General features: G+C 34.8%; 1 protein-coding gene and 1 long non-coding RNA gene across 3 annotated transcripts; one reads left to right on the forward strand and one right to left on the reverse strand.

Moving 5' to 3' along the window:
- Positions 1-2,455: 2,455 nt before the first annotated feature.
- On the forward strand, positions 2,456-9,269 carry LOC117911188 (extra-large guanine nucleotide-binding protein 1-like). 2 transcript variants are annotated; one of them, XM_034825440.1, is made up of 8 exons: positions 2,456-4,082; positions 4,183-4,320; positions 4,405-4,509; positions 4,606-4,791; positions 5,257-5,434; positions 6,508-6,749; positions 7,084-7,217; positions 8,370-9,269. In XM_034825440.1, the coding sequence occupies exons 1-8, from the start codon at positions 2,949-2,951 to the stop codon at positions 8,953-8,955; spliced, it is 2,703 nt and encodes a 900-aa protein (XP_034681331.1). In that variant the 5' UTR covers positions 2,456-2,948; the 3' UTR covers positions 8,956-9,269. The 2 variants fall into 2 exon arrangements, with proteins under 2 accessions (XP_034681331.1, XP_034681330.1); XM_034825439.1 differs by having other exon boundaries at positions 2,457-4,082; positions 7,066-7,217.
- Positions 7,562-9,760, reverse strand: LOC117911190. Its single transcript, XR_004650847.1, has 2 exons — positions 9,514-9,760; positions 7,562-9,395 (listed from the first exon to the last, which is right to left on the reverse strand). It is a non-coding gene; the product is annotated as an uncharacterized LOC117911190 (long non-coding RNA).
- Between the last annotated feature and the right edge of the window lie 3,720 nt (positions 9,761-13,480).

Consider the following 13,480-nt stretch of genomic DNA (forward strand, 5'->3'; position numbering starts at 1 on the left):
GAGGCGGAAGTGATTCATGCCTACTTCAAGCTAACATCATCACAGCCTAAACTTTATCTTTTTCTCGGTTGCCGAACAACATTAAAAGACAAGCCGCCCGAACTGTTTCAACAACTTTCCTCCAAAAACAGATGTATCATTATATGCTCTTGTAATAGTATATGAACTACCCTCATGCATGTTAATGCAGCAAACAAAAGGCTCATCCAAATATACATATATGTCTAATAATTGACATCATCTTTGGATTGATTCATGGGAAGTGAAAAGTTCTTTTTGAGACTTAATTAATACATATTGAATTAGAGTTAACATAGAATATTAAAAAAAAAAAAAACTTGGGACTTGTCATAGAAATGATTTTAAACTTACCTAGGAAGTTATTCTATGTTTAATAAAATTTTTTAATTATCATCCATGATTTATTTGGATTGAGTTTTGGGAAATCAAAAGCTATTTTTTAAATTCAATATATATATATATACACCTTTTTGAGTAATTTTATTAAAAAAAACATGTAGTTTAAAAATGAATTTAATTAAATATAGCTTCCTTTTGAAGCTCCACTTTAACTTCTAAAGAAAGCTATTTATTAACTTTTAAGAAAAACCAAAAATAAAAAACTATTATAATTTTAGTCTCCAAATATATGATTTTGGTTTTGACTTCATTCTGAACTAATATGAAAAATAAAAAAATTATTTAAAACGTTAAGCTATAATATCAAAATATACTTTTTTTAATACTTATAAAAAAAAACAACATTAATCAGTGAACAATTTAGGTTCTATTATAGATTTTTTTTAAAAAAAAATTTGGCTCAACAATCCATATTTTTTGGTACATTTTCAAAATCAAAGTTTTGGGGGTACAATTTGGTATCTTAGAATCATTTTCCTTATTCAAATTAAGGCCTAATCTTATCCTTTGCAGGTAAGCATGAGGGCAAACAAAGGTTCAATGTTAATATATTTGCTCCGTCCAAATTCCATACAAGTGAAAGGCTAACCCTCCAACCCCACTAACGGGTATGCCCAGCAGTTTAGGTCACATGGCCCATCTAGATTGTAACATTCATATGTTATTGCAGAGCCTTGACCCAAGAAGAAAATAATCAAGGTCATGTTGGTCCGTCTCTAGTGGGCTCATTCCGCACCAACCCAATATAAGGACTCACCTTCTCTTCAATTGCATCCAATCTAATATGTCATGGACCACACATAAGACACTTTGGTTATTGGTATATTGACCCATGCTATGGAGGTCCATGACTTTTCTTGTTATTTTCTACAAAATTATAATCATACAATATTGATTCAAACAAGTAATTTAGACGAATATTTGAAGAGTGCGTAGGGGAATAGGTCATAATTCCATTAGTCAAATTTTCATCATCATGACAATGAAATGTCTATTACGCACCATACGCATAGAAGGGAATGTCATGTCTCCCATTGAATGCACATGAAATATATATGCAATGCTTTACGTGTCAAAGGATTATATTTATAATAATAAAATCAATGTAATTGAGTATTATTAAAATATGATTATTTTTTGGAAAAAATGAACTTCTTATTTATGAAAAATAGCTTTCAAAAACGGTTTTTGAAAATAATTTTTTAATATTTCATAAAATAAAAATATATTTAATAACCTGAAATGTTTTAAACCTATTTTTAAATGCCTTTTATAAATAATTTTTATGTTTATAACTTTATGGTTAATCGATAATTATTTTTTAAATCAACTCTAAAATAAAAATGGAAAACAGAAAATAATTTCTTGTTGTCAAATATATTTTTTAATTTTTTAATTTAAAAAATAAAAAATCATTATCTATAAAAATTATCAAATAGGTCTTCAACTATGTTTATTGAGTATATTAGAAATATTTAATTTTTATTTTTTGGATTTGAATGGGGTAAATATTTTCTAATTATTTATTTTGTGTGTGAAGAAATTGTTTTTTATTGAAAAGATTCTTTTGGTGAATTTTAGACCATCACTTACAAAAAAAATTGACGAATTTATAAAATTAAAAAAAAAAGAAAAAGAAAAAGAAATGAATATGAAAACCATAAAATCATCAAAAGAGGACTCCAAAATTTTTTATGTGCCCCTTCACCACGGCGCACGTGACTCACGGCCTCAGAGGCACGTGATGCGGCTCCTGCGGAGAAAGAAAGATTCAAAGGAATTAATTCCAAAAAGTTGGCTTTGAAATTTAAACAAAAGGAAACGTCAAAGTCAAAGTCAAAGAAAATGATCCATCTCACGCGTTAACACGTGTGACTCTTCTACAGCTTAGTGGAGGAAAAGCGCTACAGTTCTTCTGTTTTGTATGCACATTTATGACAAGTTTGCCCTTCTGTTTTATCAAAATACGCCAAGAACCCCATTGTACTAATTGTTTTTTCTTAAATATCTTGGAAATTTTCCTCCACTTTCCCACCAACGAATTGGTCCAATTCCCAGCGTTTTTCTCACTGCACGTTCATGTGGAAAGAATGCCTTGGGACTACTGGGAAAATGTCCACTGAGTCTTTTCCTTGCTATCTGTCGTTTTACTGGCAAGGGCAAGGGAAGATCATTTCAGTTTCCTACTTAAACTTGAAGACTTTCTTGTCATTTTTCCATTTCTACTTTTCATACATGAAGTACTCTCCCGGTTCACTACTCTTCGAAATTTGTCAGAAATTAGGGTTAAGGTTTTTGTTTCCAGTAAGTAAGGCGGATAGAGAAGGAGCTCCATCGGTTAAAGAGGTCGTTTTTCTTCTTTGGTTTGAATGAAACAGGGAGTTTTTGCTTAATTTGATGGTTCGGCTTGATGGGTTGCTGAGATTGGTGGTTATGAAAAATGGGTTTGTGTGATTAAGGTTTATGCTTCATGGGTTTTTGAAATCAGTATTGGTGAGCGTTTGTTGAATTCTGGAAGAAGCACAAACATGGCTGGGTTTCTGAGAAAACTTCTGCCTACTCTGCCTTCAAACCATGATGACGATGATAATCATCATAATATTGAGTATTCATTTGCTATGGAGTATCATGGGCCTCCGGTCACTTATGATTTGCCTCTCGCAGTTCCTGTTGACATCGACCAAGTCCCTACTGCTGCTGCAGTTGTCTCAGCCTCTTTGGTTGATAACTCGTCGGTGCCGGTTATCCAACCAATTGTAATGGGTAAGCCTTTAAGCAAGAAGTTGGTGGACAAGTTAAAATCAGGCTCTGAAATGACTGCTTTGGGGGAACCTGTCGGCTTGAGTACAAGAGCTAGTTCAGGTGCAGTAGGTTCCTTAAATGGTGATGAGAGTGCGCCCAAGTTATTGGATGCAATTAGAAGCTCCGGCAGATTTGGATTTTCCAAAATCCATAAAGATTCTTATGAGTTATTGGGAAGTTCAGACATGTTGCAGTTATCCAATGATTGCAAGGACGGTGGAGGCTTTGAAGATTATTTAAGCCATGTCAGTAGCGATTCCAGTGAATCGGGTGTGAGTTCAGAGGTTCTGTCCTCTGAGGATTCCAATACAGAAAAACCTCGCCATGTCAAAGAACCGTCAAGTGTCACTTTCCGTGATCCTGAATCAAATGACATTTTTCAAGAGGAATCCGATCACGCTGAAGCCAGAAATATCCATAGAAGGCGAGCTCCTGAAAGGAATGTGAAGAAAGGATTGTGCTATAGATGCTTGAAAGGAAATCGGTTCACAGAAAAGGAGGTATGCATTGTTTGCAGCGCAAAATACTGTGTTAGTTGTGTGCTGAGAGCAATGGGGTCAATGCCAGAAGGAAGAAAATGTGTTACTTGTATTGGTCTCCCAATTGAAGAGTCAAGGCGTAGGACCCTGGGGAAATGCTCTCAAATGCTCAAGCGATTGCTAAGTGACTTGGAAATTGAACTGATAATGCGTTATGAGCTACTCTGTGAAGTGAATCAGCTGCCACATGAACTTGTTTGTGTGAATGGCGAGCCTCTTTCTCAAGAAGAGATGGTTTTTTTGAAGAGCTGTCCAAAGCCGCCGAAAAAGCTAAAACCCGGAAGATATTGGTATGATAAAGTATCTGGTCTTTGGGGGAAGGTGAACTCTGAATTCTGCCCTCTTTTTATTTTATATTTTTTAATTTATACCTCATTATATTGTATGTTTATGGGATAAATTCTCTGGCTCAATCAAACAGGAAGGACACAGGCCTTGTCAGATTATTAGCCCCCAGTTGAATGTTGGGGGTCAAATCAAGCGAAATGCTAGCAATGGAAATACAAAAATATTGGTAAATTCTCGGGAGATTACTGAAGTGGAGCACTGGATGATGCATGTTAGTGTGCTGAACATACTCAATCTGTTAATTTATAAGTTTTTAAATTTGCATGATCAATTCCATTACATAAAATGCTTGCAGGTGGCAGGAATCCGATGTGTAGGAAATATTAGCCTCTGGTTGAGTGCAGATGGAACCTATCAGGAAGAGGGACAGAAGAACATGATAGATCCAATAGGGAATAAGGTGTGTTTACTTGTGTATGTGGATTAGCTTGCTTGTTTTTCCTATTCGAGCTCAATTATCAGACACTCAATTCTCTTGGAATTATTTTCTTTACAGTCTGGAGTGAGGCTGCTCTGTGCTGTCTTCTCTTTACCAATTCTTCCTGATTCTGCAAATCCTTCTGGGGGTGAAGTGAATGATCCTGTCAATGAGGTTGGTCTGAACCGCCTTGAGCAGAAAGCATCTCATAAACTTCTCCTCATTGGTCCTAATAGATCTGGGACAAGCACTATATTTAAACAGGTAAAAACATACTCGGAGAAACTTTATATTTCAGTTGTACTATATTCTTTTCCGGGTTATTTGACCATGATTAATCACATATTGCTCAGTTCCTTTCTATTCATACTTAAACAATGTTATAAATATTTTACTACAGTTTAACAATCATAACGGTTTGAGGTCTTACAAAAAAGTTAACAACGAAAAGGGGTTGGATTACATCAAACAACCACAAAACCTCACAGTTGATTTATCTTATTTATTTCCAGCAACTGAAAGAAAGTGTTGTTGTATGAGGCACAGAGCCTTTCAACATTGTGCACTGTGAAACTCATATTCATGTTCCTAAATATTCCATCATTAATAACTTGACCTTCAATGCAGTTGAAATCTATTATTTCTTTTTCCTTTTGTGTATGTTGTGTTGGTTTTTAGTGAAAAATTAGAAAAAATTGGTGTATTTTACATGAAATGTGCTTTTTTCAGGCCAAGCTTCTATATAATGTTCCTTTCTCGGAAGATGAGCGTCAAAATATTAAGTTCATGATCCAGACCAACTTGTATTGCTATCTTGGTATATTGCTTGAGGGACGTGAACAATTTGAAGAAGAAATTTTGACTGAAATGCAGAAAAGACAGTCTGTTGATGAGCCTGGTCCTTCAGGTAGGGGCAGAGTTAATTTTCATCTTCTGTTTCCATCTCACTTACATATCATGTTGTTTCCAGATTTATTTGTCAGAACTGAGCTTTATCGTAAAGTATTCATGATTGACGTACAGAAATAAGATGTCCAAGTTCTGGATCATTTGCTGCTTTGAAATGGATATTGCACTTTATGATATAAACCTCTAAAATAAGACTGTTGCATGTGTAGTTCAATTATCATCAGCCTTTAAGACTGGAAAGCTATGTTCACTTAGCATGATTTTCGAATGCTTATTGTCCTTATGTGTATATCATCTCAGGAGTCCCATCCAAATCCCTTGTTATCATTCCCCTGTCACTTAGAACCTTATACTTGTAACAGTGTTCCTCACAATGCTAACTTTAGTCCATTCTTATGGTTAGCTCAAAAGGAAAAAACACACACCTTGTTTTTTCATCAATACGCACAAATGCCTCTCATGATCTATACCTTCTCATTTTTCTGATAGTCATGTTTCTGCATGTCCTTTTTTAATCTGCTTTTTAACCATGAGCTTTGGAGATTGGATTTCCAAGGACTCAATCAAACAATCTAGTCTTAAGCATCATCTGCTGCGACAGCCATGCAAAAAATTGAATCTGGTTTTTTCTCTTATTTCTATCACCTTTTGGAAGTGTATTTATTTGATCTCTTGGATGGCTGCAACATTTTTGGGACAGACATTTATAAATGTGAGTTTCCCTCTAATTGGTGATTGAAGGGGATGATATGGACTTGCAGATCCATTAAGATGGAAAGCAATACAAATAAACTGTTCGAATGTTCATGCATCAAGAGCTAGAACATTGGTTTTAGATTTCCTGTTACAACCGATTAGGGAACTATTTTGTAAAAATAATTTTAGTGGTTCTTATGGCTTACAAATTCTTTAATCCCATGTTATGTAACATTATATGGTATCTTTTCTAGGTTGATTTTTGTACTGTTGTTTGAAGTTCAAGTTACTGTACTCTGATTATTAAAAACTTCCAGTGAGAACATATCAAAGTTAATTTGTTCTAAGAGTTTGAAAGTATTTGTTTTGCAACAGGGAACACTGGCTTGACTCATGATAAAACAATCTATTCCATTGGCCCAAGGCTGAAAGCATTCTCTGATTGGCTTCTCCAAGTTATGGTGTCAGGTAATTTAGAAGTCATTTTCCCTGCTGCTACTCGTGAATATGCACCATTAGTTGAGGAGCTGTGGAAAGATGCAGCAATTCAAGCCACATACAACCGAAGAAGTGAACTAAAAATGCTACCCAGAGTTGCTAGTTATTTCTTAGATCAGGTAAGACCTCACTTTATGGTCTTTCTTTGCTGGTTCTGGCCTTTTAATCCCTGGATTAGTCATGGCCCTTTTTGGCATTAAGTGTGGTTATGTAATTTGTATGATGGTTATTACTAGTTGCTTTTGTCATTGATTCCAAACACGGGATGATGAATTCGCATGTGTACGGCTCATATGAATTCAATTTTTTGTTTTTTCATAAGAAAAATTTGTTTGTGACTTTGCTGAGGCTGCATATGAATTTGGATGTGACTCCATTGTATGGCAAGTGCAAATACTTATTATTTGAATAATAAAAATTATATTCCTGATGCAGTCTGTTGAGGTTTCAAAGGTAGATTATGAGCCCTCAGATGTGGATATCTTGTATGCCGAGGGTATTACTTCATCAAATGGGCTTGCTTGTACAGAATTTTCATTAGAGGATGTCGACCTGGACCCTCATAATCAGCCCGGTACATTGCCAAGGTTGGTTTTCCTAGTCAATGCAGATTGTTTTGTAATCTGTATGAATCATAAAAAACCTTGCACTTTGACATTGACCCTCAGCATGGCTAAATCTCTTGGTCACCGTCACTGAACAACTCTCAACTTAAAACTTCAGAAATGGAAGGCGGAAATCAAGTTCATTGGTGGCAGTTTGATTGAAATTCCTTGCATATTAGTTCAACTTTATGGACCATGTTCGAATCTGTCAGCTACCTTCAAGGGTATAAGGACAGTTAGTATTCATGCAGAAAATCAGCATCAGAATTCGTAACTGCATTTGATCAGCTAGTTTAGGAAATCTGTACAGCTCATTCTTTCCTTTATTTTCACATATGTTGTTATACGTTAGCACAAGTTTAGGAGTAATTTTAGTTTTTCAAATCTGTATTTATACCTCTTCTTCTAATAAGAATTGTGTGAATCATTTTGTCTAAACCTTTATATGGTATCAGAGCACACCTCAAAACTCCAACGAGTATTTCCTGTCTTTCTCGCTTCTGCTATGGCCACTTCTTCCTCTGATAGTTTTCCAATAGCCATCAATGCCACCCAGCAAATTACTGCACGTCTCACACCAACCAACTTCCCTTCATGGCATGCTCAATTTGAGTCTCTCCTCCTCGGCTATAACCTCTTTGGCTATGTCGATGGCACTCATACCTGCCCACCCCTACCGACGTCAACTGATGCAGCTGCCACTACAGCTCATCACCTTTGGTTCCGTAAGGACAAACTTATTCTAAGTGCAATTCTGACTTCAGTGTCCCCAGCTCTGATACCATATAGAGGTTTAGACAAAATGATTCACACAATTCTTATTAGAAGAAGAGGTATAAATACAGATTTGAGAAACTAAAATTACTCCTAAACTTGTACTAACGTATAACAACATATGTGAAAATAAAGGAAAGAATGAGCTGTACAGATTTCCTAAACTAGCTGATCAAATGCAGTTACGAATTCTGATGCTGATTTTCTGCATGAATACTAGCTGTCCTTATAAAGGGGACATCACTTTAATTATACATTGATGCTTCAATGGCTCTTTCTTACATTCAATAATTATATGATTTCACATATGAATAAATGAGAAATCTCTCCTCTTACAGCCTTTTTTTTTTCCCTTATCAGTCGCAGGTTCGAACTCATCAGAGTGCACCCAAAAAACCTTGGGGACAACTGCAAGTGGTTGGAGATGTTTGAAGATGTTGGGATTGTCTTATTTTGTGTTTCCTTAGCAGACTACGATGAATTGTCTGATGGCCTTAATGGGTTCTCTAGGAACAAGATGCTGGAGAGCAAGAAACTCTTTGAAAGAGTAGTCACTCATCCTAACTTCGAGCACAAGGACTTCCTCCTGATACTCAACAAGTTCGACCTCTTAGAGGAAAAAATCGATCAGTCTCCTCTCACTAAATGTGAGTGGTTCCATGACTTTACTCCGGTCGTCAGTCACAACTACAACAGCCGGAGTAGTATAAGTAACACTCATTCATTGGCTCAAATTGCCTTCCACTACATCGCCCTAAAGTTCAAGACACTGTTCTATTCCCTTACTGGACGCAAGTTGTATGTTTCATCAGTCACAGGATTGGAGCCTGATACTGTTGGTGAAGCTCTCACATATGCAGGGACGATTCTGAAGTGGGAAGAGGAGAAGAAACCCAACTACGTTCTCTGTGACTCTTCCTACAGCCTTGACACCAGCACCTCATGATTTTCTGCTTGAAAATGGCTGCTAAGTGAAGGCTACTCTGTTCACACTGTTCTTCATTCTTGGTATATAAATAGGCCCACCCATAGCATATTCTTTATAGCTACAACAATAAGAGATTGGTTTCTATGTTATTGTAAAGATGAAACTTATAGTCTCCCAAGAGCTGAAAGGATGGTGCCTGTGCCATAGAGGATTTGGAATGTAGAAGACTTTTCCTTTCCTTTATTTTTCATTTCTGAGGCAATCATGTAAGAGAAATTACAATTCAGTTCTCTTCTTTTGAGGTACTAATGAAGATAAGTTACAATTGAGTCTTTTAAGTTCCCCCATTTTTCTTATTTTTATTTTATTTGTTTGGCCTTCTCCCTTGATAGAGAAATTTCCAGCAGAAACAGAGGCCTATACATTTCCAGCCATGGGCTTCCAAGATCCATTTGGTTCTGCTCCACATAAGAACATAATAGCTGGTCAGTGGACGCCTAGAATCCTTCCTAGAATCCTTCCAAAATCCTACCTTTCAGAATCCTAAAACCCAGAGTGAAAATAAACTCCACCAACCTGTCTTCTGCTGTTGTAAAGATTATATCAGAAGCTTAAGATTGAATTTGAAATTTCCCTGATTTTGCATGGAAAGGAAAAACAATCATGGGTTTGGCATATCAAAAATGAAGTGTATGATTCCTTGAGGCACCCCTTTCTATAAACAAGCAACATCACTTATAAACTACAAAAACATACATTTCTGAACGAATACAAAGTCAAAACTCCTTCATATTTATAATTGTTGTTACATACACAATACCATCAAGGTGCAAAACGGTCCATGAGCAAACACACAGTTGCTTCTGAAAGTGTGCTTTCCTTCTCTAGCTTCTCCTTCAATTCTCCTTCTCTGCCCAATTCACTAGTGGGTTTGGATTTTGCTTCAGACTTGAATGGCTTCCTGGCCCGGACTTGGACCATTTCTTTGAGCTTTGCAAGCTCATTCACACACAGCTCCACCATTGCAGACATTTCTACAAGACTTGTTTATTGTTGGAAAACAGCTTTGTGATGATGCCAAGGTATGAAGAAGGGGTTTATATAGAGAGGAAGAGGAGTTCGTGGTTTTCAAAAACTACTGTTGAAATCGGTGGTTTTGGGCTGAGGTGGAAAAAATCTGTGTGTAGGCCCATGGTGAAGCCGTGTAGATGGATATGTTTGGGATATTCCAAAGAACTGGTTGAGGTTATCTCCATCAGAAATTGTGTTGGGTGTGAGTGCTCATACTTTTGTATACTATCCCTCCATGTATCAGGCTCTCATACCACCAGCTGATCTCATTGTCTTGCCCATCAAACAAACAGAGTATCTGCAATACTAGATTTTGGTGTGAGCCAGAGAGATACAAGGAGCTCTCACTAAGATGTGGTGGTGGGTGATTTGGCCAGTAGCGGGGGCCACAGAATTTGTATTCTACTGTAAAGTTCAAAAGGGGAGACTTTAAGGGATGAGGATGACCCAGACTCTAAACCCCTTTTCTTTTTCTTATTCCATCAAAGGCATAGATGGTTCAAAAATGAAAAGATAATCCGCTGTTTATCAAATCGTTTTTGGAATTTTCATTTTTATTTTTTAAAAATAGAAAATAATAATAACTGAGCATGAAAGGTATGAACTTAAATTTTAAAATTTGAGATAGTCTAAGTTCTTCAGAAGTCATTATGTTTTCCACACTAAGTATGAGTTCTTACATTTTAAAAGAAGTTTATCCAAAGCATGATCATAAGTAATTGATCAGCCAACTACTAAGATTAGGACTTGAACTTGCTATAACCTAATCCCTTGACTAAAATTTGATGTTACATAACATTTTGCATCATGTCAGGATCATGCAAGTGGTTGGAGAAACAACGATAGACAGAAAGCCTTCCTCAAGGGCCAATTCAAAAACACTTGGCAACTTCCCCAACTCTCCAAAATTGTGAGAAAGAGGAAGTAACGTGGAAAAAGAAGAGCAATACATGACCCTCACCCTAACAAGTAGAATTCAAAAGAAAAGTATAGGTGGGCTTGGTTGCTGTTTTTTTTTAATTGTTCTGAAAAATAATTTTTAGTGTTTTCTGGATTAAAAAAAAAAATTGTATTCGAAAACTGAATTCTGAAAAATGATTTTTGTTCTCAAAAATATGAAAAACATGTTTAAAAGTTATTTTTTTTAATTAATAAAATATTTTCTTCTATTAATTTGAAATTATAAATATATAAATAATTTTTATATACATAATTTATTTAAATTTAAAAATTATTATTATATTTAAATTTTTTTATATCAATTATAATTTTTTTAAATAAATGATGATTTTATAATTATGTGTAAATATATTAATTTTAATAATTTAAGGAAGAAGAAAACACTCACGGGTGGAATGTGATGGTGGGATGGAACCAAGGATAAAAATATCGGTAATCACGGATATATCGGTAATTCGATTTTACGGATATATTGGATATATCGGAGATATATCGGTGGATATTATTGGTAGGCTTAAAATTATTAAAAACTCGTGGAAATGCAAGAAAAACCTCATAATAATATAATTAGAAGTATAATAGACATTTAAAGTTATTTTATTGAAAATTTTGATATATGTATAACATGATTTATCATATTGATAATAATATCGTATGCATCGATAAAAATATGAATTTTATAAGTATACATTTATTATTAAATTACACCTAATATTATGATATTTGATTATAATATGTCTAATTTTAAAATATATATTAATATTAAAATATGATCTATTTAATTCAATTGTATTAAATAATATAAAATGAATAATGATATATATATATATATATATATATATAATTTTTAATATTTAATTAATTATTAATGATATTAAAACATTATGAAGAAAATTATATAATTTTTATATTTTTGGTAATTAATTAAAAGACTTTGCATTTAATTATAAAATAATTATAATTAATTTACTCTTTAAAATATTCTTTTAATATTTTCATACTGAGTTTAAGTATATATATATTGTTTGCACATTATATATCAAGGGGCTAGTTAGCCCAGGTGGTAAGTGAGTGAACCTTAAACCAAAAGGTTTGGGGTTCAAATCCCCCCGGCAGCAGGCAAATGGAGACTTGGAAAGGTATTGTATAATAAAAATATCTTTTTATTATACTAAAAAAATAATTTTTGATAACATAAAAAACACAAAAAATAAAAACACATCCCCTTTCTCAAACACCAACCAAACATGCCCTTGGTCACTCAGAATTGAAAATTCAAAAAACAAAAAGGGGTGGGGGAGCTTGTCTTTTTCCATTAAAGCAATGTTGAATACTTGAGATTAGAATGTTAGGCATGTTTGAAATTGTGTAAGAGTTTGGCAAGAATAATTTGTTTGTATATCATTCCAGTGACACTTTTGAAAGAAGAAACCATTACAGTCACTCATTATACCTCAAGTCTTTGTTAACTCATGACTTTTCAAGTCAAAACATACTCAGAAATATCTTGTTATAAACTCCAAGAACATTACTTACAGTCATTATTTGAAGTACAGAAAGGGAAAATCCGACCTCAAAATTACATTTCCTAAGAGCAATATTCACACTGATTATTAAAGAAAGATAATATATCTTTTCTTGTTCAAGCACTAAACCATTCCACAATCACTGAAACTGAAGCCTCAGAATACTTAAAAACAGGACACAACAGAGATGAGCGTCCTTCATGAGGTGGAACCACCAGGGTCGGCTCTGGAGGGGCAGTGGTCGAGCCACTCGAGAAAAGGGTTTGGCCCTTTTGGCGCAGCTTGGCGACCTCACTAGTCCACATATCCACAATCCCAGACATGATCACTCAGTGACAAAAATATGAAGAGAGAGTGATAAAGAGAGCAAAGGAAAAAATCTGCAAGTGCTTTTCCAGATGATTTGAAGATTTGGGTGTTTGATATTTTTGAGACGTGATCTTTTGGGGGTCTTTATAGTAGAGGTGACACGTGGTTTATGGGAGAAGAGATCTATGTGCTGTGCTCTGAAATAGAGACAAGGGGCATGTTGGGTTTGAAAAGTATTAATTACTGTTTGAAACCACGGCAGGGCAGTGGTACATTGATTGATAGAATCAGGGGCATTGAAAAGAGTCTGTGAGCTTCCAAACCCACAGAGCTGAGGATAAGGTCAGGGGCGTCATTTGGATTATCACAAACCCCTTTTCCTTTGAAAAGTAAACATATATATAATCGAGCAGTGCTAGCTTTATAGTTTAAATCATTTAATTGGATATGTTTTTTTTTAGTTGGTAATTGGAAAATTTTAGACTGACCAATTTAATAGAATGTATGAATTTTGATACGATACGAACATGACCCATCACTATAAATTATCACCCCTCATATGGTAGATTTGTTGAAATGATCTTAAATCAATATGGGTAGAAATGTCTTTTAAGTTTGTAAAGAAATTACAGTCCTCTGCTAGGGCTTTGTTTCCTGCTGTAATTCCTTGGTGACCT

Source organism: Vitis riparia, chromosome 3 (assembly GCF_004353265.1).
Source record: "Vitis riparia cultivar Riparia Gloire de Montpellier isolate 1030 chromosome 3, EGFV_Vit.rip_1.0, whole genome shotgun sequence".
In the NCBI taxonomy this organism is placed as follows: Eukaryota; Viridiplantae; Streptophyta; class Magnoliopsida; order Vitales; family Vitaceae; genus Vitis; species Vitis riparia.